This window comes from Chrysochloris asiatica, unplaced genomic scaffold (genome assembly GCF_000296735.1).
Source record: "Chrysochloris asiatica unplaced genomic scaffold, ChrAsi1.0 scaffold00223, whole genome shotgun sequence".
NCBI lineage: Eukaryota > Metazoa > Chordata > Mammalia > Afrosoricida > Chrysochloridae > Chrysochloris > Chrysochloris asiatica.
This window is the reverse complement of record NW_006408741.1, coordinates 608,857-635,849: the sequence shown is the minus strand read 5'-3', so window position 1 is coordinate 635,849 and position 26,993 is coordinate 608,857. Positions and strand designations below refer to the sequence as shown.

Below are 26,993 nucleotides of genomic sequence, written 5' to 3'. Positions count from 1 at the left end.
AAGGCTGTGCTCTTTGATCTTCATCAGTATTTTAAGCCCTCCTCACTTTCAGCAAGCAAGGTTGTATCATCTGCATATCGCAGGTTGTTGTTCATGAGTCTTCTTCAATCCTGATGCTTGCCTTGATGGCTCTTAAATGGGGGATAATTTTTGACCTGTTGATGGAGAAATACCATCATTTATTTCTCTCTTGCACAGACTTAAGTGCCGTCAAGTCTGTTCTGACTCACAGCAACCCCATATAGTGTTTCTGAGAAGTGACTGGGGGGTTTGAACCACCAACCTTGCAGATAACAGTTCAGTGCTCCCTCCACAAGCTTAGTCACTGGGATTTCATTATTGTTTAAGTCGCATATTGACTTTTGAACGTCTCATTGCTTGCCCAGTGTATACCACGCACACTTGCAAGGTGTTCATGTTTTTTCTCCTTTAAAATCTGAACTCTGTAAGGCAGAGTTAGATTGGCCGTCCACACTTTACAAACAAGAGGCTGGAAGGCAGGAAACAGACATGATTTGTTTGAGGTTATGCAAGTGTTAAACTGACCCAGAGGGAAAATGTCAAAGTCAGTGGGGGCATTTAAACTGGGGTGATCCTTCAGTTTTCTGAAGGATTACCAATCCATCATTGTAATCTCTGACCAAGGTTTCAAAATGCCACATAGCTGAGGGAGGTGACAGTCTGGTTATTCATGTGTATGTTTGTGGCCAGTGAATGCAACAGGAGGGTAGAGTCCTACCCAGAGTAAGACCGCCAAGGTTTTATGCCCCCTCACTCTCTGTGGGCCCTCCATCCAGGCCAGTGCATGCATGTGACTGGGATGCCGGGCAAAATACCAGGAAACATAGGTAACATTTGACCCCAAACCTAAAATCCATCATTATTCTCAAAGAATTTAAATCTCGCACTCAAAGCACTTGGAAAGTGGGGGGTCCTTGAAATGTGTTGATAAGTACTATGGAGTCAGTTTCATCTCTTTGTGGGAGCCGAAAGCCTCCTCTTTGTATTATGAAGTGACTGGGTGGTGGGCTGGAACCACAGTAAATACAAATATTTCCTACCATTGTTAAGTGAGTCAGTTCGAACTCATAGTAGCCTTGTATAGGGTTTCTGAGGAGTGGCTGGTGGGTTTGAACCGCCAACCTTGTAGTTAACAGTCCAGTGCTTATCCTACATTGCTACACCAGGATTCCCATTACCCTTTTATTTTTTTTTTTAAATTACAACAGTAATTTAGCTCACATCAACAATACTAACACACTTACATAAAGCTGATCTCCCCATCCAGTACGACCCCACCTTCACCTCCCAGGTAACCAGTGTTAGCAGTTCAATGTTCTCTGTTCATACAAACAACCATGTAGTTAGTATAGGAGTGTATGGTTTGGGATATTATACAAATTAATCTATTTGTTGCCTTTTAAAAGCAGTGTATCTTGTCTCCAGCCCAACATCTATAGGTCTGACATTCCAGCAGTTGTATTATCATTATTCAACGCTGCTCCTGTTGATGGGCATTAATATTTCCATAAACATGTTTTAATCCTTCGCGTGGTGGCTTCACTGAAGTTCCTTAAGGAGAGTTCAGTGTCGCAAAGTCCGTTCTGCCTCATAGCGACTCTATCAATATAGGGTTTCCAAGGAGTAGCTCGTGGGTTTGAATTACTGGCCTTTCAGTTAGCAGTCCTGTGCTTATTCTACAGTGCCACGCGTCAGCAAATTCAGCATTGAGAGCACAAACCTCATTTGGCTAATGTGTGTATGTGACTGGGAAGACAGAGCAGGAGAAAATGAACAATACAGTCGAATATGACCAAAATGCTCTTACTTGCAAAAGGTTGCTGTCAAGTCAGTTCTGACTCATAGCGACCCTGTATAGGGTTTCCAAGGAGCAGCTGGTGGGTTTGAGCTGCCGACCTGTAGTTTGCAGGCCACACAGATGGTTGGTGTTGTTAAGTGCCCTCAGTCGGTTCCGACTCATAGCGACCCTGTCAAAGTTGAGTGCGCACGGGCGGAGAGACGTCGCAACGAGGTTCCCACCTCCAACCGCGCGGGGGCGCTTCGGAGTCGACATTGCGGCTTCCGCAGGCGCCCAGCCCGCCCGGGCTCGCCCCACGTCCGGATTGGCTGCGCGACGGGCGCGCGCAGAGTCAGGGGGCGGGCCCGCGCTGGCTACAAAGCACTGCGAAGGTCACGGCGCGGGGGGCGCGCGCCGCCGCCGCCGTTCTGCTCCGCCCGCTTACCGCTGGGCCCGCCTCGCCCGCCCGCCTGCCGCTGGGCCCGCCTCGCCCGCCCGCCAGCCATCCCGCGTGGGAGCCATGGAGGGAGTGAGCTCGCTGCTGGCCGGCTGCCCCACTGCCGGCCTGGCCGGCGGCCTGGGGGTCACAGCATGCGCCGCGGCCGGCGTGCTCCTCTACCGGATCGCGCGGAGGTGAGTGCGGGCCCGTGCCGAAGGCCCACGCGGCCGCCCCGCCCGCTCTCCCGGGCCTGTCGTCGTGGGTCCCCCGCGTGGTGGCTGCCAGGCAGGCGGCCCCCGCATGCGCCATCCCCCAGATTACAGGCTGCAAAGACGCCTCTGCCCCAGGATCCCGCGGAGGCCGTGGAGTCGCGCTGGGGAGCCGGCCAGCTCGGATGCGCTGAGACTCTATACACCCCCTCCTCAAAACGAGTCAGAGTTCGGAATCCTTGTTCGGGAGGGACTGATGAGCCTGGCTTGAGGTCGGGAAGCATTCAGAGTGAATATGGGTACTCCAGAATGTGGGGTGCCGGCGAGAACACCCACAGAGCTCCCACGCAGGATCCGCAGCCCCGCCTACCCACACGCACACCCAGGCGATCCGAACTGCAGAAGCATCTAGCGGCCGCACGAAGGCAGATGCGCACCTCTGGTCTTTGGTCCCCGGCAGCACCCTGGGGATGTCCGGGCATTGTTCTAAAGCCCTCCTGCTAGCCTTTTCCATAGTCTCCGCCCCTGCCTTCCTAGAAGGACTGAGAGACCCAGAGATAAACTAAATGGTTAAGTAGAAGAGCCAGCTCTGGAATCTGAAATCCATGCCTCCACCCCCCCTGCCTGGGATACTTCAAGGGACTTTATAAGAGGAACTGAGCTAGTTCAGTGGCAGCCCCCAGCCCTGCTGGACGCCATCTAGAGATCATTCATGCTGATTCCCACATTTGGAACTGACCTCTCATCAGCCTTTCTGATCTTTGAGGGAAATTTAACGGTGTCTTGCCTCAGCAGAGCCTCAGGGAGAATGGACTGTTTCCCCCACCTTCCCAGGGAGTAGGGAGAAAAGGCCGGGCCTGGGGACATCCCAGGGACAGAAATGGGTAGAGTTGCAGCTTTGTTCAGGGGATGCTGGACTCTTACGTGAAAGTGACAGGACTTGCCCAGGGTCACTCAGTGGCAGGTGGTGGAGCTGGGATTTGAACCCAGGCTGTCTGGCTGGTGAGTCTGTTCTTCCTTATCTGCCACCATGTAGTGTACCTCACCTCAAAAGAGGGAAATGAGTGAGTGGGTGAGTCACCGGCTTCTTGGAGGAGGAAAGGGTAGGAGGAACTTGAGCTGGGCCTGGAGGATGAGTGAGACTTGCAGGCTAAGCAAGGGGAGGCTCCTAGGGGAGGGGTCAGGCACACAGGTGAAGCTGGGGGTTCCATAGACAGACCACAGCCAGGACAGCTGGGATCAGGGAACCCCATTTCTGAGAAGCCATGTGTGTACATGCACCAGTCCCTCTCCAGTGTATGCAGGGGCAGAAGGGGATTTGCAGTGCCAGCTGGTCCAAACTGTCCCCTTTGTCTTTGAGAGCACTGAGGTGCCAAGCACAGGTCAGATTTGGGGTCTGCTGGCAACAGTGATGGTCCAGAGCCCAGCCTTTCTCCTGGAAGATGCTGCCTCAGCCCAGGATGAAGTAGTCTCAAAGGTCAATGCCTGGATGGAGCAGAGAGCAGATAAGGCTCTGGGTGGGACCCAAACTCCCCAGTATCATGTGTATAGTGTGGCTGGGTTTGGACTTGGTTCACTCACTGCGCCTTGCACTTCCAGAGGCTTCTTTCCCTCTCAGAGACAGGAATCTGGGTTCTCAGTGAAGTGTTGGGGAGCTGGGTAGCGGAGTCCAGCCATGGTGTGGCATTGCACTGTTGGATGAGGTCTGGAAGGGACATCCTCACAGCTCTGGCTTTCTCCAGAGGTCATGATTCAGTGAGCTTTGAGCCTCCTCCCTCCAGGAAGGCAGCGGGCCAGGGGGACTTGGGATGGTGAGGAAGCTGGCTTTGATGATAGCATTTTGGGGGGCCTTCCAGGGGACACATATGGGAGTTGGTATGGGAAGGTGACTTGGGAGGTAGGATTTTGTGGGTTCTGCACAGGGACCACAGTAGGCAGGGCTGTGACCAGATGTGAAAGGAGAAGCTGGGTGGCACACTGTGGGTCCCTCCTACTACCTTGCTCACATGGCAAAGGGCTGGTGGGAGAGGTCACTTCTCAGAAGGCCTCTGTCGGGGTAGATACCCTCTTCCTGCCTGTGGAGCTCTCTCATCCACACTAATTGTCAATGTGGTTGTTGTAGTTTTTAAGTGAAGTTGAGCCGGTTCCGACTCATAGTAACCCTACATAGGGTTTCCTAGGAGCTTCTGGTGCATTTGATCCACCATCCTTGAAGTTAGCAGTCCAGTGCTTATCCTACAGCACCACACCAGGACTCAGAGTGATAGCAGCCAGCATGTCTCTGCTAGTGATGTACCAAGACCCTGTGCTAAATGCTCACCCACAGCCCGCCCCCAAGAACCCTGGCAGCAGCCTTGTGGGTGGCAGGGGCTACTGCTCTTCCCACTTGACAAGTTGGAGAGGTCTGGCCATCTGCTCTCGACCAACAGCACTGCCCGCCTCCAGCTCGGAACCAGGCCTCATGCCTGAGTTCTCGCTGAGCCCCAGAGTGGCCACCACCATCAGCCCAGTCTCAGATTTGCTGACCCTATGTCCAGGTGCTCATGGCTCCCACAGCTGACCACACTCCCCACCATGACTCCCTCCCAAGTGAGTGTGACCTTGTCCATGCCCTGAGCACATCCCTCCTGTGTGTTCACTGGGATTGTCCACTTTCCATTGTCCTGAACTAAGTACCCAGCTCTGTATGATGCCCTTGTGCTCCTTGCCCCAATAAGTGGCACTGCTCTCTGGGCCTTCACTCATAGCCCGCCTGCCTGAGCACCTTCTGTGTGCCACACTTTAGAACCACTCTAAATGGGCCTCTCTCTGGTGGCATTTGCACCATCTGTTCCATGAGGTTGCCATCTTTTTCCCTGCGTCAAGTTCACAAGTGGACAGGACTCTGCCCATCTTTGCATGTCTGCAGCCTAGCAATTGAACTGAGGTAACTGTGGTGCCCTCCCCCCAGGCAGAGTGTTCCCCCAGGGTGGTGGGTTTGGGGTCCTCTCCTGGTGTCAGAGGGCTGCTGTGGACTGTATGTTTTTCTCTGAGGGGGTTGGCAGGGCCAGGAGGAAGCCCAGCCAGTCCTGTGTACCCAGTTGGGTTCTGTTGCCCAGTGACTGCAGCCCAGGCTGGACAGGTCAGCATGTGTGCTTAGGTTGCTGTGGGGTGGTCCATGTGGCAGGTGTGAGTGCAGAATGAGAGAATGAGAAGCCCACCCAAGGAGCAGGTGTGGCCCCCTCCCCTGTGAGGCTGTCCCAGAATATTCTCTTGGGGCCGACCTCTTACTCCCTGGGCTGCTATGAGGACGAGGCCTGGCTCAGAGAGAGGCCTGATGAGAGGAAGAGGGCTTCTCTAGGAGAACATGGCCTTCCGGAGACTGGGTCACACCAGACTGCCTGATTCCGTGTCTTTCCTCTTGGCACTGCGCTAGGCACACAGCAGGTCCCTGACCCCAAGGACCTGTAGCTGCAGACCTAGGGAGTGGCAGCCAGGCTCCCCAGTCCTGCACGGACGCTGATGGGGATGTCGTTGTTCAGGACAGTGTGTCATGTTGGGCATGGACGTGCAGCCGCCTCTGTGCCCAGAACCCAGCAGAACCTCTGCATTGAGGTGGTGAGTGACCACAGGCCTGCCGCCCAGTGAGGCCCCACCTGTCTTAGTGGCTTTCTTACCTATGTGACAAGGGCATTCTGTCTTATCATCTTAAACCTGGCCACACTGAGCATGGTTTGTCCCAGAGCCTGGTGGGGCTGATGTTGACTTTGGGGAGACAGATGAGTTGAGAGGTTCCTAGAGGATGCAGTTCTCTGAGTGGGAGACAAGTACAGTCTGGAGACCAGGACCCCAGTGCAGCCGGAGGACTGGGCTTACCATTGAGGGTGCTGTTGGTGCATGTTGGGGGCAGGTGGGGTCCCCATTCCCAGCCTGCCTCTAGGACCAGAAGCAATAACTCCTTGTGTTCAGACCCCACCTGGCACTGGGCGGGCAGATTGGGTGAGTGACAAATAGAGAGGCCCCCAGCCCTGGCAGGGATTACCATGGGCTGAGCCCCCACCTCCTGTTCATCCAGGCTCAGTCTGAGACTAGAGCCACTTCCCTGTCAACAGAGCCAAGGATTCAGAGAGAGGAGCCATGGTTGTTGGTCCCCACTAGCATCTCTCCCTGCCCCTGTCCCTGAATCTACTGGTTTCTGACACTCTTGCTTGCCTTCTCAGGTGGGTGGGGTCTAGGACAGGCATGGATGCCGCTAAAGGGGCACAGGGGCCACCACACTGTCCTCCGTCAGGCCTGTAGCCTTCAGGGAGCACAGTGGGGAGGCATGTCTCGGAGGCCCGGGTTGCTACCACAGGACACGCCCCACCCCACAGACCAGAGACGCCTATAAAGCAGGTACAGATTGGCAGCGTATGCCCGGGGTCTCATTGTCTGGGACACTAAAAACTGACTTCCGTTGAGGCCAGTGTCCCGCAGAACAAAGTTCCACTCCGCAGCCCTGGCAGGTGCTTCCTTCCATTACTGTCCTAGGCCAAGGCCAGGCCCCTGAGCTCTTGGGAGCCCTGTGCTGAAGCAGTGGTGGCTGGGGCTGCTAGGGGATGTCCAAGTCCCATCTGAGTCCCTGATATCAGCGCCTCTTCTCCAAGGCCTTTTGGAAGGCAGGCCTACTAATCTACTTCCTAAAGGCTCCAGCCTGGAAAACCCTATGGAGGGAGCAGTTCTACTCTATACAATGGGGTCGCTCTAGAACGAGCTCTGTCATCTGTCCCACAAGCCCTGTGAGATAGAGGTGGTTGTCCCCAGTTAACAGGTGAGGAGACTGAGACTCAAGAACCTGCCATAAATGGTGGGCAGGAGCGGAGGGGCACAGCCAGCAGTGACCTTCCTCCTGGGATGGGATGGGGTCACGGCAGCACTGGCTCCCTCCTGCAGATACCTGCCTGTGGGTTTGTCATTGGATCCTTGTAACACTTAGACACCAAGGGTGCTGGGGCGCTAGCATTGCATTGAGCCTTCGCCCCACTCCTAGAAGCAGGGCACAGGGTTTGTTTCGGGCAGTGGGCCGTTTGTGATGTGGCTCCCGCCCAGCAAGACCTAATCAAGGCCACTCTCCAGAGCCGAGGGAGACAGAAGTGTGAGGCTAGGACTGCAGGCGGTCTCCAGGCAGCTGCTGCCATTGCTGCGTTGTTTCTAGATTCCTGGAATGGGGCTGTTTGCTAGGCAGTTGCTGTGCCCCCTCTCTGTGTCCTGAGGCAGACAGATTCCCAGTGTCTGGGCCAGGATTATCCCAAAAGCCCCACCTGTCACCACATGTGTGGCCAGCGAGGACCGCTGTGGGTCTATCTGACCTTGTCTTCACCAAGGAGGGCTGAACAGCTGGCCCTGACCCCGCCCCTGGTCTCCGGGGGACTGTCTTCCTGTGAGAACAACAGTCTCCCTTCAGTCTGGGACACTCCCAGGAGAACCATTTCTGCAGCCTGGGAACCAGGAGGGAGGGCAGTCCTGGCCAGCCCCGGCCCCTGTGGCCACCTATGTCTGAGCACCAGGATATCAGGGGCTGGTGTCCCTGGGTCCACGCATGGACACATTGGAGCCCCAGGATCTGGTGAGTTGGGTGGATGGCCACCACAGGGAGGGGTGTTTTTCTGGAGAGGTAAAGAGAAGGCCCAGTCCAAGTGTGTATCTTGATCAGGGATCCCTGGGATCCTAGGGCAGGGCAGGGCAGGGCCTAGTGATCCTGTGGCTGATCCCACTCTTCCTTCCGTCCACAGGAAACCGACCCACACCATTGTCAACTGCTGGTTCTGCAACCAGGATACTGTGGTGCCCTATGGTAACCGCAACTGCTGGGACTGTCCTCACTGTGAGCAGTACAACGGCTTCCAGGAGGTGCGGCATCTCACAGGGAGCGCGAGACAGGACCTTGAGACTACACAGCCATGTCCCTTGTCCCCAGTCTGCCCTGCCTTGCTCCCTTGTCCAAGTGGCAGGGACAGGCTCCGAGAGTTAAGGCGGTTTGTCCCAAAGTCACACCAGTAGCAATTAATGGCCTCAGGGTTCAAACAAACCCAGGTCACTCTAGGCCCTTTCTCTTTGGTTTGCACTAGACCCCGTGTTGACAAATGTCTTCTGTAAAGGACCAAAGTGTAAATGACTTGGAGTGGCATCATACTTTTTGTAGGTGCCAAGGAAGCACAAGAGCGGCATGTTGTTATTGTTAAGTGCCATTGATAGCGATCCTTTATAGGGTTTCTGAGGAGCAGCTGGTGGGTTTGAACCACAGACCTTTTAGTTAGCAGTACAGTGCTTATCCTACAGCACCACACCAGTACTAAAAGCTGCCATAAATAATACAAAAGCAAGTGAACGTGACTGTGCCAATAAAACTGTATTTGTAAAGAAAGGTGGCCAGGCTAAACTGACCTCCCCAGAGCTGTAGGTGTCTGAGGGACCAACCGTGTCAGGTGGAGGTGTGGGTGAGAGGGGTCTGGGCTGGGGACTTCTCTGTGTTTTGCCTGTCAGAGTTCCATGTGAAATTACTTTGGAAGGATGGCTTCTGCTGTTGCATAGAAAGAAAGAATGGGAATGTTTGGAAGCCACCAGCGCTCCCCCAGGGCCTCTCTGCAGTGGGCTTACTGCTTTGAGGCTCCCGGATTGACTGCAGGGTTGTGCCTCCCCTCCCTTAGAACGGTGACTACAACAAGCCGATCCCCGCCCAGTACCTGGAGCACCTGAACCATGGGGTGAGCAGTGCGCCCAGCCCCCAAGACCCCACGCAGCCCCAGCAGTGGGTGAGCAGCCAGGTTCTGCTGTGCAGGCGCTGCAGCCACCATCAGACCACCAAGATCAAGCAGCTGGCCGCCTTCGCCCCACGGGAGGAGGTGAGGACGTGCCCCTGACCCCGGGCTGGTGTCACATTCCACAGTGTGCTGTTCCTTTCCCATCTCCCATTGTCTTTTGGTTGCTGCTATCTGGGAACACCATGGAAACCTTAACTCTGCCCGGTCAGGGTCAGGAGGTTTTGTCCCTGGGCAGAGGGAGACAAGGACCCAATTGGGTCTGTCCTGTCCTCCTTCCTCTGGTTGGGAGGATCTGAGGATCCAGGGGTTGGGAGCAGGGCTTAGCACTAGTAGCTGGCCTGAACTGAGAGCCTTGAGACCCCTGAGCCCACTGTGGTATGCAAGAGCCTAGATTGGCTCATCCTGCCTGCCTACCCTCCATACCTTCAGACTCCCCCAGTTCCAGGGAGTCAGCTGGAAAAGGAGACAGAAAGCTAGAGATGGAGCAGAGAGAGCTGGGACAGACGTGAGCCAGCAAGAAGCCATCAAACTGATAACCCTCCCTGGCCCTTGTTGACGTGGAATTCCCATGGAAACAAGTGGATGAATTGGGGCTGCCCCATCAGCCCCCACTAAGTCCCAAACGCACCAGAGATTTACAGGCCGTGGGCATCACAAGAGGGGCAGCCCTACTCCGTTTCACCCAGCTGCCTAAGCTCGAAGTCTAGGGGCAGGGCCTGAAACAGTTCCCATACTCCCATCTCTAAGTGATAGAAGCTTCTTAAGAGCAGCTGAGCTGCACGCTGGCCCTTCCTTCTATAGCCCACACATCTCCCTGTGAGGTGCGGTGCGGTGCGGTGCACTGAGGGGCAAACAGGTCCACTGTGAGTTGGGGGGCTGGGTCTGCAGGCTTAGCCTCTGCCCCTCCCCCTGCAGAGCAGGTATGACGAGGAGATCGAAGTGTACCGGCACCACCTGGAGCAAATGTACAAGCTGTGCCGGCCCTGCCAGGCGGCCGTGGAATACTACATCAAGCACCAGAACCGCCAGCTGCGTGCTCTGCTGCTCAGTCATCAGTTCAGGCGCCGGGAAGCTGACCCGTCCTGCAGTCAGGTCAGTCACAGGGCCATATGGGGCTACCAGAGTTCTGGGGTTGGTGCAGAAAACCCCTTGGTTGAGAAATCAGCCTTGTCAGGGGGCCTTGTTCCCTCATGCCGTCTGCCTGCCGGGTGTTACCAGTCAGGTGGTGGCAGTAGTGCTTTGTGGTTTGGCTCCTTCAGCACAGATTTGGGGGTGCCTGTGGTATCTGAGCACTTCCTGACCCTGCTGCAGTCATTCCTCACAGTGACGCCCGTTTACAGCCATAGACTCGGGGAGGCTGAGTAATGCGCTCAGGCCAGTCTCCTAGCTGGTGTGCAGTGGACTGGGAATAGGGCCAGGACTATCTGGTTGATACCTGCTATTAGCTTATTGTTACTGTTATGTTCAGTTAATGGACTATTCTGTTTTGTTTTTTAATCAGGTAATAGTAGCAAGTAGGGTTAGAAGTGGAAACGGTCCCCCCGCCTTGTCGTGTGCCTACTGTGCCCTGTAACCCGTTGGTCTGTGGTTTCTGACCACAAGGGTGAGCTTCTGCCATCATGGTAGTCAAATGTGTGCATGGTGGAAACAAAGGCTGGCTCCGTGTTTCAACCCTACACACAGCAGAGCAAACCACTGCCCAGCCCTGTGCCCTCCTCACAATGGTTAGGTTTCAGCCCATTGTTGCAGCCACTGTCAATCCATCCATCTCACTGAGGGTCTTCTCTCTGTTTCGCTGACCCTCTACTTTACCAAGCATGATGGCCTCAGGGATAAGGTCCCTTCTGATAACATGTCCCAAGGATGTGTGAGACAGTGTCTTGCCATCCTGGCTGCTAAGGAGCATTCTGAGTGTACTTCCTCTAAGACAGTTTGTTCTTCTGGCAGTCCATGGTACCTCTAATACTCTTCACCAACACCATAATTCAAATGCATCAGTTCTTTTATCTTCTTTCTCCATTGTCCAGCTTTTATATGCATCTGAGACGATTGAAAATAACCATGGCTTGGATCAGGCACACCTTAGTCCTCAAAGTGTCATCTCTGTTCCTTAACACTTCAAAGAGGTCTATTGCAGCAGATTTACCCAGTGCAATACGTAGTTTGATTTCTTGACTACTGCTTCCATGAGCATTGTGTTGTCATGTGCCATCAAGTCAATTCTGACCCATAGTGACCCTGTATAGGGTTTCCAAGGAGCAGCTGGTGAGCTTGAACCGCCGACCTTGCAGTTCAAACGGCTTTGCAGTCTGGCGCATTAACCCACAGAGCCACACTGAGCATTGTAGATCCAGTGAAAATCCTTGACAGCTTCAAACTTTTCTCTGTTTATCGTGATGTTGTTTAGTGGTCCAGATGTGGGGATTTTTGTTTTCTTTACATTGGCTTGTAATCCATACTGATGGCTATAGTCTTTGATTTTCATCAGCAGGTGCCTCAAATCCTCTCCACTTTTAACAAGGTAGCTTGTGTCATCTGCATAGCACAGGTTGTTAATGAGCCTGCCTCCAGTCCTGATGCTGAATTCTTCATATAATTCAGGTTCTCAGATTATTTGCTCAGCATGCAGATCAAATAGCTGTTGTAAAAGGATACAATTCTGATGCATGCCTTTCCTGATTTTAAACCATTTAGTATCCCCTTCTTCTGTCTGTGTACAGGTTCCTCATAAGCACAGTTATGTGTTCTGGAATTTCCATTCTTCACACTGTTACCTATAATTTGTTACGATCCACAGTTGATATCTCGGCATAGTCAGTAAAACACCAGTAAACATGTGTATAGTATTCTCTGCTTTTAGCAAAGATCCATTTGATGCCAGCAATTAAGAGCCTTCATTCCACATCCTTTCCTGAATCCAACTTGAATTTCTGGCAGCTCCCTGTCAATGTACTGCTACAACCACTTTTGAATTATTTTCAGCAAAATTGTACTTTCATGTGATATTAATGGGATTGTTCGATGATTAACACATATCATTGTTTCACTTTTCTTTGGAATGGGCGTAGTGGATCTCTCTCAGTCAGTTGTCCAGGTTGCTGTTGAGATGGTCTCAAATTCACATGGTATAGCTTTGGGCTTCTGATGGGCTTGTTCGTTTTCTTCAGTTTCACCCTGAACTTGCATGAGCAATCTATGGTCTGTTCCACAGTCCCTGACCTTTTTTTTGGCTGATGACCTTGAGCTTCTCCATTACTTCTTCCTACACATATAATAAATTCCTTCTGACGAGGCCCACACCTGTAGTCACCACTTAGATTGTTGAAAAAGGTATTTGCAAAGAAGAAGTCATTGGTTATGCAAAATTTTGTCGTGGATTTTCCAGCTTTGTTTCCATCTCCAAGAAAATATTTTCCAACTACTGATTCCTCCTCTTTGTTTCCAACTCCTGCATTCCAATCACCAGCAATTATCAGTGCATCTCAGTTGTACTTTAGATCAGTTTCAGACTGAAGAAATTGGTAGAGTTCTCCAATTTCTTTATCTTTGGCTTTGCTGGTTGGTGCATAAATTTGAATAATAGTTGTATTAACTGATCTTCCTTGTAGGCTTATGGATACTATCGTATCACAGACAACATTGTGTTTTAAGATCTTGAAATGTTCTTTTTGATGATGAATGTGAACCCATCCCTCCTAAATTTGTCATTACTAACACAGTAAATCATATGATTGTCAGATTCAGAATGGCCAATACTTGTCCATTTCAGCTCACTAATGCCTAGGATAATGAACTTTATGCATTCCATTTAATTTTTGATGACTTGCCATTTTCTAGATTCATATTTCATACATTCCGTGTTCTGATTATTAATGAATGTACTGCTGCTGTTTCTTCTCATTTGAGTTGTCCCCCATCAGCAAATAAAAGCTTTTCTCCATCTACATCATTAAGGTCAACTCTACCTTGAGAAAGCTCCTGTTCTTCAGTCAGACTTTTGAGTGCCTTACATCTTGAGGGACAGGACTACCACAGGGTCAGCAGTTTGAATCTACCAGTGGTTCCACAGAAAAGATAAGACTTTCTGTTCCCATAGAGATTTACAGCCTCAGAAACCCTAAACAGGTTGCTGTGACTCGGCGTCGAGTCCATAGCATGCAGCTACCACCACCGCCCTTCCTTCTTACTCATCTGTCTTCTTGTGAAAGCTGCACTGAATCCTGTCCACCATGCTGCCATTTGAACCAGCAGCGCCATAGCTTCCAGCATTGTCACACCACTGTGTATGTATGACAAACTGACAGATGTGTGACTCATAAAACTCCCTTATCATGGCCATTGAATGCTGTGCATTGTTTTGTTTTTTCATTTAATTCTTGCCAGTGTTACTTTTACATTTTTTACAATACCAGTTTACATCACAGTAGGAATTCTGGTGACAAAATGCCTGCTAATTCCTTTGGAATGATGAGGTGGCTATGATGTAGAAGGTTTCTCTAGGAGGCTCTTACGGACATGTTACTATTGTTAAGTGCTGTCGAGTTGGTTCTGATTCATAGCAACCCTGGATAGGGTTTCTGAGGCTTTAGATCTTTGTGGGGAGCAGTAAGCCTCATCTTTCTCCCACAGAGCAGCTGGTGGACTCTAACCACCTGCTTTGTGATTTGCAGTCCAGTGCTGATCCTACAGCATCACACCAGGAGTCCTATAGGGTGTGGAGGCCCAGATAAGGGGCAAGTCCATGGAATAGGAAGTGAGGTTGAGAATCTAAGCCTAGAACATGAGTTTCCAAAAGCCAAACCAACCCACTGCTATCAGGTCGGTTCTGAGTCAGAAGGACCCTCTACAGGGTCTGGAGCTTTAGGAGAATCGATAGCCTTTCTTTGTCCCACACGGTGCCTGTAGCCTTGCAGTTAGTAGGCCAGTGTTTATCCCACAGCACCAGGGCTCCAAGAGTCTTGGGCTGATGCTCTCTGATCACAGGAAACCGTAGCCGCAGTGAGTGGAGCGGCCCTGGCCAAGCTCCACACCAGCCACAGCTGCTGACTGGCCTCCCTTTCTCCTCCAGAGCTTCTGCTCCTCAGCATTGAAGGCCCCACTGCAGGTTATCGTGCTCCGCGCCCTCGCCTTCCTGGCCTGCGCCTTCTTGCTGACCGCCACATTCTACAATGCAGATGACCCTTTCGCCCCTGGGGCGGCCCTGCCCCCTGCCCTGCCACCTGGTGGCAATGGTTCGGCTGCACCTGCCAATGGCACTGCCCCAGGAGGCGAGGGCTGGAGGCAGCTGCTGGGGTTGCTGCCAGAGCCTGTGATGGAGAAACTTCAGGAAGCCTGGGCCTTCGGGCAGAGCCACCAGACGGGTGTGGTGCTTCTGGGCCTGCTCACCTGCCTGCTGGCCATGCTGCTGGCTGGGCGTCTCAGGTGAGTGTAGGACCAGCAGGGGTGGGCAGGCTTCTGTGCCCTATCTCAGGGCTTTGGAAAGAGGTTACTCAGGGCAGAGCCAAAAGCCCAGGTCTGCTGGCTGAGTCAGTGTATCGGCCCCAGGTGGAACTCAGGTATAATTGGAACAAGGCTGCTCTCCAGGGGCTGGGGGTCTTGTGAGCAAGACAGCAGCCCTGAGAGGCAGCCCCCTACCCACCCCTGTGTGTTGGGGCCAGAAGCACCTCGGCTATGAAATAGGGGTGACGATGAATTCAGTGGGACTTTTTGGTCCTTTTCTGTCCTTGCCTGAGCAGCAGCATTCATGTTATCTCCCTCCTCGGGGTGACTTGAGGCTTCCTGTATCCTGAAAAGCCAGGTCCTAAGGTCCATATTCTCTCTTGGCTGCAGGATGTACCCTGCGTGGGGCGGGGCCAATGGGCCTAGGATGAAGGAGCCAGGGAGGGCTAGGCGGGGAGGGCGCTCACTCTGCCCCACTCTCCCCTGCAGACTCCGGAGGATTGACGCCTTCGCCTCCTGCCTGTGGGCCCTGCTGTTGGGGCTGTACCTAGCAGAACAGTACCTGCAGGCTGCCTCGCCCAGCTGGCTGGACACACTCAAGTTCAGCACCATGTCCCTGTGCTGTCTGGTGGGCTTCATGGCAGCCGTGGCCACGAGGAAAGCAACAGGCCCACGGAGGGCCCGCCCCCGAAGGTCAGAGAAGCAGCAGTGACTGCAGGGGGAGGACAGACAGACAGACAGATAAGACCTGAGCTTTGCCCCCAGCCTAGGGCAGAGCCTCTCACTTGCTGACCCCTCTTTCAGGCCTGCCTCACTCCTACCCACCCAGCCTAGCCCCAGCATTTCCCCCTTGTCCTTCCTGAGAGCGCCCCAGGCCTAAGGGGCTCCCTGAGGCCCCTCAAACTGCTCTTGCTTCTGCCACCTCTCTGCCCTGTGGCTTCCTGCTGGCAGCTCCAGGCCCCCACCCTCACCTCAGCCTTTCCTGCCTCTGACCCCATGGCTGAGAGGTACAGCTCTGCCCTTGGCTTCCCGCTTGCCTCACCCCGTCTCTTAAGCCCTGGGCACATACAGACTGGACCCTTGCTGCACAGATAGGCAGGCGAAGTGGTGGGGACCCGAGCAGGCCCCACCCCATCTTCGTCCCCTTCCTCCTGCTTGTTGCCAGGCCAGCCTTGCCAGCAGAGCTGAAAGGGCCAGGCCTATCCCTCTGGGGCTACCCTTAGCCTCCTTCCCTGGGAGTCCTGCTTTTCCTCTTGGCCTGCAGCTGTTCTGTTTATAGACAGCCTCGGCTGGGAGGGACCCCAAGTCCAGCAGCAGTCTCCCCCTTCTTCATCAAATGATTGTCTGGGTCTGCTGTGGGTCAGACCGTGCCAGCCACACACGCCCTGTTCAGCTGGGTCCTCCATGCTCCTCCTGGCAGGCAAGGCCGGGCCTTCCTTGTTCAAGGCTGCCAGGCCCTGCACCCACTTCTACTAGTTTTTTCTGCTCAGCCTGTATTCTGTCTGGAACCAAGGTGTAGGGCTCAGACTGCCAGGGCCAGTGGCCTACCATGATGCCAGGCTGCTTCTCCGGAGCCTGTTGCTGTTCCCAGCCCCCTCGGGTCCTGGCAACCATCTGCTCTCCCCCTCCATAGCTCCCTCCAGGCACCCCCACCCCTTGAATCAGGTAGGGAGTGGGGGCACTGTGGGCGAACTCCAAGTCCCTGGGAGGCCAGCCCATAAATGCCACCTCCTAGAGTCAGCCACTCCAGGAAAAGACCCAGTGTGTGGCCTTGACGGCTGAGGGACCTTGGCTAGGCCCCAACTATTCCAGCCTCAGTTTACCCTCTACAAAGCCCAAGAGTGTACCTTCTGCAGATCTCAGGCTCCTCCTCCCCTTCCCTGCTGTCCCTGCTTCTGTCTTTCATGTGAGCCTTGCTGCTGGTGCCCGCTCATTCCAGCCTGAGTCCCTGCTCACATCCCCAGGGTCAGGGCCTGGAGCAGGCCCCAATGTGAGACCTACGGCATAGCCCTGGGCAGCCAGAGCACGTGACCTTTGGGGGCCTCCGTTTCTTTTTCTGTACTGTGGCACCAAGTGACTGTCTCCAGCTCAGAAACTCTGGTGAGGCTACATGAACCAGTGCATGCTGGTGTCCTTGAAGGATGATCCCAGTCAGGGCCACACCTGAGGGGGCTACACAGAAATGTGCCCTCTGGTGACTCTAGGTGGACTGCCACTCACCACACTAAGCCTAATCTCCCAGGAAGTAGACCCAGAGGGTGCAGGAAGGCAAACAGATGACTAGTGCATGGGGCACACTCGGCCCCTGGTCTGAGGGGCTGGTTGTATGAGCACCCTTGCACTTGTGTGGTGGGACCCTCGGTACCCTGGTGGCCTCTGTAGAGCCCTGCAGAGGGGACACATGTGATGTCCATGTCCCTGTGTTCCAGGTCTGTTATATTCAAGGGGGTCCTGAAACATTGCCCCTTCCCATGTAACCAGATAGTAGCCCCCTCCCCTCAGCATCTGTCTATGTGTAAAGACCCTCAGGGTGAGGAGAGTGGGTCAAAGCCTGGGGTTATGTGGGTGCCTCTTCCGGTAGAGAAGGACCCACTGGCATGTGCCCTGCCCTTCCGGACCCCAATCAGGGCCCATCAGAGAGAAAAGCAGGCGGCGGCCACCTCAGTACCCCCTTCCCTATTCTCAAGGAAGCTGACAGTGAGATGCTAATTACTGCTTGGCTTGGCATTGGGTAGACGCAGGACATCTGTGTGTGTGTATGTGTGTGTTTAAATTAAATTATTTATAATAACCAGCTCTCTTGCTGGCCAGGTGCCCCTGCTAGGCAGATATCTTTGCTGCCCTCTAGGGGAGTCCGTAAAAACTTACGGGAGAAGACCCTTTGAGCAGTTCCTGGTCTTAGAGTTGTGTGTGACTTTTAAATTACCCCTGTCCCTTGAAGTTTCCTTCCTTGGAGAGTATTCCAACCCTTCTGATGTTATTGAAATGACAACAGCAGAGGAAGGGCTGGTGTCCCTGGGACTGTGGCTTGTTACTGCAAATGTTCCCCCGACCAGGGCAGGAGTGGGGTCATCCAGGTGCTGCACCTGGCTGCCTCTGGCCTCTTCTGAGTGACCCGAGAAGGCTTCTCCAGTAGCACTGGTCCAGGACAGACCTCCAGGACTCTCTCTCCTCCTCGGGGCCCCCGCTCGCCTGTCTGTGTAGTAGACTGTGGAGAATTGTCTAGTCCCTCTGATCACTGTAAAATCCGCTCCTAGCCACAGACGCCTGTTTTCATGCCGTGTTTTCAATAAATGGCTCCCGAGCCCACTGTCCACCGGTTTGGCTTCAGGTGCCATATCTTTTCTGTGTATTCTGTCGTGTTCCTCTAAAAGGGCTTCCAAGGCCGGGAAGGGGGTGGGGCTTGGGTGTAGGCACGTCCTCAGGTGTCCTGGCCCCTGACAGCTCTCTCCCCTGCCTGGTTGGGTCCCAACGAGTGGCTGCTTAAAGTCTTGTCCTCTGTCCTCCGCCCTCCACCAGGGCTGTGTGGTTAGGGAAGCGTTGGGTCAGATTAGGATGTGCCTGACCCTTCCCCGGCACCACTGTCTTCCGAGATTGGGTTCTGGGCTCTGTGTCCCTCTCAGAGGCCTGGTTGAGGGTGCAGGACAGTAGAGCGGGGTACTTGCTCCAAAGGGAACTCTGTTACTTTGGAAGCTCTTAAGGGGTATCCCAGGGGCTCCCTGGACAGGAACAGGCATCTCAAGGTCCTTCCTGGGCTCACTCGGCTCCTTCTGCACCCTCTTCCAGGGCAGGGCCCTACAGTGAGGGCTGGTGAGGAGAGTTCACAGCTGGCTCCTTGCAGAGTGCACTTTGCTGAATGTGGTACTATGACTCTATCACAGTGAGAGGATCGTGTCTCCACAGCTGCCTCCCCCACCAGTGCCAACACAACCAGTGACACCCGAGACCAAGTAGCACATTTGCTTTACCTGGAGCCAGCCAGCCCACACAGAACCCCTTGTCTGTCTGCGCCCACCACAGGGCTGGCGGTCACTTGAACCCTGGGCCTGCCTGCTTCTGATAGCATGCGGCCTCTGTGCGCTGCCCAACTTGGGGTGACCACCAGAAGACCAGCACAGGGTCCTGCTGCCATCTGATGGGTGTGCATGCCTGCACGGTGGGGGGAGACGGCACCCACTCCTACAAAGGCTCGCACATTGTCAGAGGTCCTATTGCACCCTGGCTGTCACTACAGGTGCCTATAGGCGCCTTGTAGCCAGTCCCCAAAGCCAGATGGCATCGCGCTTCTAAATGGCCATGCAAAATTGGTTTTCCTGCTTTCAGGTGGAACCATCCCCCGTGTCCTTTTGGGGCTGGAAGGGTCGGGAGGGCAAGTGGGTAGAGCACAGGCATCTGGTCTGCGGCTGTGCTGGATGAGCCTGGTGAGCACCTGCCTCGATTTTTCTGGGTCCCCAAACACTGGGTTTTGCCTGTGGTGCTCTGGAAGGCATTAGTGTGGTCACAGGATTCCCCAGGACGTCATCAGCGAACCCCACACTTAGCGGACCCCATACTTGCCCTGTATGATGTTTTTAAAAGGCAGGGAGGTGAACTCTCAGTGGGACTGGAACCGTAACTTGGCTAGTGGCACCCTAAGCGGTCAATCAGGCCGCACGCCAGGGGCGTGCCCCCAGCCAGCCCCCAGCCTGCAGGAGGGCAGATGTCAGTGGGCTGGCATGTCCCTGGGGACCGAGGTAAGGCTGGGCTTCCTGTCAGATGGCAGACTAATATATTAACTGTTCTCTCCCTCTCTGCCTTCTGTAATTGGTTGCCTTAATCAGAAGCATGGTTGGCCTTCTGGCTTGGGGCCCTCAGGGCCTGTGGTGTGATTTGGTCTCTTCTGTAGTTAAAGAGACACTGTCCCCTTCTGTGTGTTGGCCAACACTTGTAGGTGTTGCCCACAAGGCTTCCCTTGCCTTACAGTTTGGTGTGTGGCTTGGCCTGTGAGAGCCTCTTTCTAAAGGGAGCTCCAAAGCTTGCCCCTCTGTGTCACATGGTGCTACAGAGAAATGTATGCAGTGTCCAAGAGGTGGCCCCCATGGGCAGCATGGCAGTGGGACCCGGCAGAATCGGGCCCTGGAGAGCTGAGGGTGTGTAGGTTACCTACTATCTGGCTTCCAGAACTCCTGCGGCCCTGCTTCCCATGGTCCGAGCTCGGCTGTTCTGTCTGGGGGTAGCTGAGGCTGCCAGAGAGCTCTGGGCGCAGACCAGAAGTGGCAAAGGGGAGGAAACCCATTAGCCTTGATGGAATGCCTGGCTCAGTACTGGGCACTTTTGCTTCAAGGCCAAGGGAGGCTGTGAGGTTGTCAAGGGCGACAGTGTCACTTTAATACCGAGACCCGTAGTGGGTCTAGTTTGCTGTGAGCCTGAGTAGGGGGGGCATGCTGACACCTTCCAGCCACCCGCTCCTAATGCCGTGAATGTGGTGGGACTACTTTTCCGCTTCAACTAACGCACGCCTCCTCTGGGTACCTCTTTTCAGACCCTCCTACACAAGGGACAGGGGCTCAGACCAGCCATGTGAGGCCACCTGGGCTGACCCCTCTCCCTTCTCCCACGCCTACTGGGCTCACACAGGTACTTCCCAGGAGACCCTGCTGGCCTCTTCCCCACCGTTCCCAGTCTGACCGCCCCCTGCCCTGGGGTTGGAGGCGTCTCTCCGGCTCTGCTCATGTCCGGCTTCCTACCCCTCACCAACCAGCAGCTGTTCCGGTCACCCCGACGGGCCTCGCCCTCCTCCCTGCCAGGCCGCCTCCACCGGGCCCTCTCACTGGGGACCATGCCCTCTCTGACCCGAGCAGGTAAGAGGCACATACACTGGGCATGGGGTCTCTGGGGAGGTAGGAAGTCGTATAAGAGAGCAAGCAGGTGGTGTTACTGTTATCAATACTGGCCGAGCGGAGCCCAAGGACCCGCACATCCACTCTGTTGTAGCTGGCCTTGGCCAAGTGACTTAGCCTCTCTGAACCTGTTTCCCCTCAAAGCCCTGGAGCTGGGAGAGGAACCTTCCTGGGGTAGTTGTCAGAAAGCAGCAGCCTTGATAGGTGCTGAATGAATACTCGTGGTTGATGGTTTGTCCTTTACTGCGATGGTCATCATGACTATTACCAGTTATGATTGAGACTCCAGGAGCAGCCTTCGCAGAAAGTCTAGAAGGTCAGGGACTCCGTGCAGGTCCCTGGTCAGCATCCTGAGCATGTCTGTCCTTGGACCCAGTGTAATGAGGGCCTGGGACCAGTTGGTGGCTGAGAGCTCACAGCGTTCAGAAACAGGCCTTCCTCTTCTCCCCGTACCCTTCTTGACGGGCTCTGCAGGCTGGGAATCAAATCCAATTCTAAACGTACTCCAAGCTCCAAGCCTCTGCCATTTTTGGGGAAGCCCCCTATCATGGACCGGGTTTGCATCGTTCTCCTCTGGGCACTGGGTTGGGGGGCTGGCTTCCTGGGTGCCAGGTGTGGTGCTGGGGGCTGCAAACTGGGACCCCTTCCTCAGAGCCTGGTAGGAGCTTGGCCAAACCAGCAGAAAGAGGGATTCTCGAAGAACCTTCAGGTGGGATGACATGAGGCCGGAGTTGGGGGAAGGGGGTGGCTGTCCATACTGGTCACGTGGCACTCACCTATTCTTTCTTTCTTTATTCGGTTCTTGGCACTTGGGGAGCACAAAGCTCATGAAATGGAGTCCCGATATTTGGAGTGTGCTTGAATCAAAACAGGGCGTTGTGTTCTGTGCTCCCTGAGCGCCCACTCAGGCTGTATGGGGCTGGGGCTGGTAGAGAGCTAGAACTCAGGTGGTTGGGAAGCTGGGCCTCGTGCCTGGGGAAAGGAGGACTGGGGCAAGGCCCAGCTCTAGGTGTTGACACCTACCCTGAGCTTGAGGTTTTTTGTCCACAAAGTGGGGCTGGTTGTTTGGGCCCAGCCCACCTGAGAGAGTGTATAGGTTCCAGTCAGAGCCCCTGTTCTCCAGAAGTCCATGTGAGTGACCAAGGTCGGGGGCCATGGCCCGAAAGTGGCAGTGCAGGCTGACCTGGTCCCCACTTTTTCATTCTAGACTCAGGGTATCTGTTCAGTGGGAGCCGTCCCCCCTCTCAGGTGACCCGGTCAGGGGAGTTTCCTATTCCAGGTAAGGAGAACTGAGAATGCCAGGTGTGTCAGGAGGGGGCTCCAGAGTCAAGTGAGATGGGGTGCAGGGTGGTCCGCATAGGCTTTGGGGTCAGCTCTGTGACAGACCCCAGATTGACATCGCTAGTGGCCCAGACTTGGGCAAGTGACTTGGCCCCCTGTGCCTCAGTGTCTGCACCTGAGAAATGGGGTGAAGGTCATCAGGACTAGAAGATGAGACCCCAGTGGAGGTGCTGCTCTCAGGGACTGGCCTCCAGGGACTTGGGTTAGCTGACCATCCATCTCCAGAGGGTGTGCCTGTGTGGGCCCACAGCCATTGGGTGGGGAAAGGTCAGGGGCTTAGACAGAAACTGAGGGTGAGGGGACATGGTTGAGGCTCTATGAGTCTCCCACCCCTCTGTCCCCGAGTTGCCCTCCAACCTGTGCTTGTCTCCTGGTTAACATTTGGAAGCCCCTGGAACAGGTAGCACACAGGCAGTGGTAGTACAACCGCAGCAACTTCATGCTTTCTTCCCTCCCCAGACTACTTCTCTCTGCTGTCTGGGAGCTGCCCCTCCTCGCCTCTCCCCTCCCCAGCGCCCTCTGTGGCCGGTTCCATGGCCTCCAGCTCCAGTTCTATGCGCCACCGCAGACCCCTCATCAGCCCCGCCCGGCTCAACCTGAAGGGCCAGAAGCTACTGCTGTTCCCATCACCCTCCGGGGAGACCCCCAACACACCCAGCAGCTCCGATGAGCCCTCCCCCCACGACGGCAGCCTCTTCACCATTGAGTCGCCCCGGGTGCCGCCGAGTGTGTCCCCGAGGGACACTAAGCACACTGTGGGTACGGCTTGGCAGGGTTCTGGGGACCAAGGGCTAGCAGGGGACGTGAGTGCTTGGTGTGGGAAGGGGCCAACGTTCCTCAGGAAGGCGCCATTGCTCAGCCTCATAGGGCTGCCACAATTCTGTCCATGTGTTCGAAGCCCCCTCGCAGCCCCAGACAGCCCAGTTTGGAGCTCCTTTGGACACTGTCTTCTGCTGACCGATCATCTCCACTTCCATTGCACTTGGCCTTTGGGTCCTCTGTCCCTCTGGATGAATCTGAAACTGGTCACCCACTACCGGGCCGCATCCAGACACAGACTTTTGTGTTATCAGACCATATTGCTGAACAGTTTAAATGTTTTAGTCAGGCTCCAGCATTTAAAATCTAGAAATTCTGTGTGAGTGCTATAAGCCTGTGTCTCTTACAACATCAGAAGATCTAGCCGCTGTAGGCCTGAATCCTGGCCAGGCAGGTCACCCTCTAGCAGCTCCACTGTAGGGATAGGGATTTCCTACCCAGCTTTCATACCACCTGCCCTGAAGGAATGTAGGAAGAGCTGAAGGGGGAGCTGCCTAGGGGGTGAGAGGTGGAGTTGCCACATGTTTGTCCCCGGGGTAAGCTGGGAGCACCTGCCGAGCCGTCCCTTCTCTCTGCAGACATGGGAGCAATGCCGGAAGGAAGCCGCACCTGCAACCGTTCCATCAAGAAGGAGGATGACTCGTCCCAGTCGTCTACCTGTGTGGTGGATACCACCACCAGAGCGGGCTGCGAGGAGGCCACTGCCTGGAGAGGTCCGTGTCCTGGTACTGTGGGGAGGGGTGGGGGGCTACAGGTCTGGAGGAGCCCCCAGCAGGAGTTGGGGCTACATCTGCCAGGTTCACAGAAGCCCCACTCACTGAAATGGAAGTCAGATCCTTAGCAGCAGCCATATTTCAAGGGCTGCCACCCTGGAGCAGCATGTAGGGAGCCCTCTCTTACCTGTGCTGGTCAGCAGAGTGTGACACAGGCCAGCTGTGACTGTGTTGTAGGAACTTGGCAGGGATGTACCCCCTGTGTGTTGATGAAGATAGACAAGCAGCAAATGTAGCCTTTCTGAAAAGGGCCATTTTGAGCTGAACCTCGAAGCTGGGAGTGAGGCATATGCAGCAAACTGGCAGCAGCTGGCCTCAGAGGCTCCCTGAGCCCCAGGCTCCTCATCTGTAAGTGTGGGGTTCCCTTTCCACCTCCTCCTTGCTGAGGTACAAGCATGAGGAAGCCAGCCCAATGCCCACCCAGTGGTACAGGCTTGGAAATGGCTGAGTCTCTGTTCCCGACCCTTTCAGGTGGGGAGGCTTCTGGGTTCCTGAAGGTATAGGGAGAAGGTGCCACCCACCTAGGAAGGTGCCTTTGAGACCCCAAGAGCTCTGTCAGCTGGTACCCTGTCCACATGTCCCCCTGAACTTCCCGCCTGTCTCTACTCTTGCAGGTCTTTTTGGCCCCTCCCTTGTCTGGGGCCTTCTGGCCGTGAGCTTGGCTGCCAACGCCGTCTTCACCTCAGCCTACCTGTACCAGAGCTTGCGCTGACCCATCCGAGGCCCAGCCTCCTCCACCACTGCCTCTGCTTGCCCCTTGCAGGCCCATGATGGCATCTCCCTGTGAGAAGAAAGGGGTGGCCTCCTGCCCTGGCCTGAGTGGGTGTCCCTGAACCACACCCCTTGCCCACTGACTTCAGGGCTGTCACCGGGAGTGGTTTTGGTGCTGGCACTCTGATCCTAGGACCCCCAGGGACCACCCAGCCCAGCCCAACCTGGCAAGAAGGCCAATATTACCTGGAGAGGGGCTGGCAGGGGTCTGATCTCACGCTGGTGCTCACTCTGGGAGCCGCCTTAGGTGCCTCAGAGCCTAGAAGTCTGGGTGGGGGAGGTCACCAACCACAACCTCTCCCCATGAGCCAGCCCTGGGCAGGCCCCTTGAGGAGCTTGTCCTTTCACTTTCCTGCCCCCTGGCTCTGTCCTCTGGCTGGCTGGAGACTCCTTCGAGCTCCTGGGCCCTCAAGACCAGTATAAGCACCTGTCCGCCCTCTCCTGCCCCCTCTGTTTTGTTACCTCTGGTGTGACCCAGTGTGGCGCTAAAGGATACTGGACTGGTAACCGCAAAGTTGGCAGTTCAAACCCACTAGCCGCTCTTGGAAACCCGATACAGGGTCACTCTGAGTCAGAACTGTCTCAACGGCACTTCACAACCACAAAGTGACCCTTCTAGGAAGCACGGAACCTGGGTCTCCCTGCCCCTGTTTTTTCCCTCACTAGACTCCTCAACCTGCAAGGGGCAGTTGTTAGCCACTGGGTGTCCCAGCCACCTAGCTAGCGTTCTTGCTTCACTGTCCTTGGCTCTCACCACTGGCCCTCTAGATGATGGTGCAGGGCTGCTGGCTTACCTTCCACTCATGTCAGGGATGGTGGGTGTCCCATGCTGTCCCCAGAAGTCTGGCACTGGGACTCTCGCAGTGCTGTGAGGAGGGAGGAACTGTGTGTCCCTGTGGGTGTCCACCACCTTTCCCCGGGACCCTTGACCTTAGGTGAGGGTGCTGGGGGGATGTGTGTGGATAGACTCGGGCGGGCCTCAGTGAATCCTGGAGCTTGTTGCGGGAGGGTCTTCACTCATTCAGGGATAAAGGTTCATTTTATTTTTGTACACATTTTTGCAGGGAAGGCATTCTGCCAACGAACAGACACCCACTTCTCACTGCCAGGGAGGTTGCATTTTTTTAAGCTTTGGGTGCTTTTTTAATTGTGTTTTTAACGTGTGGGGAAGGGCTTCTTGGACTTCACCCTTCCTCCTCTCACCCCACTGCCATCCCAGAGCTGCTGAATGTGGGGGTTGGGGTGTCAGGCCTGAGTCCAACTGCCAGACCCAGTTCACTCAGAGGTACTGCCTTGACCCTGTTTGTGCAATGACACGTGTCAAGTTTTTAAGTTTTTATTTTTGCTTAACAAAGCCAAACTCCTTTCCCGATGACCTTCCTCTCTGGCTCTGGGATGCACCCAGCAACTTCTCCTACTCAGATGCCCATCCCTGCACCCGGCACCCTGCAGGGGGAGGCAGGCTGGTGAAGGAGCGGGTGTTACACTTAAGTTTTGTTTCAAACAAAAAACATACCTTATTTTTCTTTACAAAAGCAAAAAAATGAAACCAAAAAAGATACCAACCTTTGGCTTATGCCTGTGTCTGTGTGCTCTCTGCTTGCTTCATGTGCTCTGGCCCCCGGACAAAACCCCAAGCAGGGTAGGGGCCAGCCCTCAGCCCAGGGGGGTGACTCCTTCTATGTGTTGGTTCACTGCCAAGCTTGCCCGGGGACAAGGGGGAGCAGGCAGCAGGTGAAGAGAGGAGAGTGGAGGCACAGGACTACTGAGCAAAGAGAGGGATGGGCGCCCCACTCTGAGCAGACGGACGCGATGAGCTTGTCCCCTCAAGACCATCTCACTCAGCCACCCTGGCCACTCTAGGTTGCAGGGAGAGGGTCCACGAGCAGAACTAGAATGGAGGCTGAGCTCCTGAGCCCACTTGGACCACCTGTTGTTAACTTGCTAGCCTCTGGGCATCAGCACCTGCAGGTCAGAGCTGGCTGCACCACCAGTCCAGGACCTCCTCCCTGCCCACCCAGGAGATATGGATCTAGAGTCCAATCAGTGGTTGAATTGGACGTGTAGGGCCCAGATGATAGATGGTCTTGGCTGCACAGGTGCATGTGGGAGCTCTGCATGTCCCACGCTGGGCACTGAGCCTCATATGGATGGATCAAAGACAGCCTGTGGTCATGGTGGGGCTGTGTGTTCATGGCCCAGTCTCGCTCTGGAATAGGACGCTATCTGGGCTGATTAAGACTCATCCAGGACAGAAGACGCTCCCAGCAGGTCCAACTGAACAAGAGCCTTGGACAGTCAGGAAACAGTCCTCACCCAGAAACCAAGCTATAGGTCCAGCCACGACACCCCATGATGTCCCTGGAGGCCTGGCACAGCCTACCATCTCCTTATCTAGTGCTGCTTGTGACTAACGGTCACAAGACTGTGGCTTTAACAGTTACTTTTACAGTCTAGGCGACTAGGTCCAAATGCAGAGTACCAGCTCGAGGGGAACAAAGACTTTCTGTTGGTTCTGGGAAAATGTTCCTGTCTCTTCCGCTTCCATTTCTTGGCTCCTTGGAGATTTCAGGGGGTATGGTATCTGTCTTCCCCATCTCTGCTTGGATGGTTGCTTAATCTTTTCTATCTCAAGTTAGAATTTACAACACATTTTGAGGGGGGACACAATTCAATCCATAATACCCACTTTGAATGAAGTAAAGGTTTACAGAGCAGATTATCAGTTTTACAGTCAACACCCCAT

General features: G+C 54.7%; 1 protein-coding gene across 1 annotated transcript; it reads left to right on the top strand.

Moving 5' to 3' along the window:
• Positions 1-2,318: 2,318 nt before the first annotated feature.
• On the top strand, positions 2,319-24,188 carry TMEM201 (transmembrane protein 201). The gene is made up of 13 exons (XM_006873091.1): positions 2,319-2,431; positions 2,755-2,757; positions 8,197-8,314; positions 9,112-9,306; positions 10,141-10,317; positions 14,294-14,646; positions 15,154-15,357; positions 20,281-20,504; positions 21,751-21,822; positions 22,344-22,643; positions 23,180-23,204; positions 23,307-23,416; positions 24,091-24,188. The coding sequence occupies exons 1-13, from the start codon at positions 2,319-2,321 to the stop codon at positions 24,186-24,188; spliced, it is 1,992 nt and encodes a 663-aa protein (XP_006873153.1).
• Positions 24,189-26,993: the final 2,805 nt, after the last annotated feature.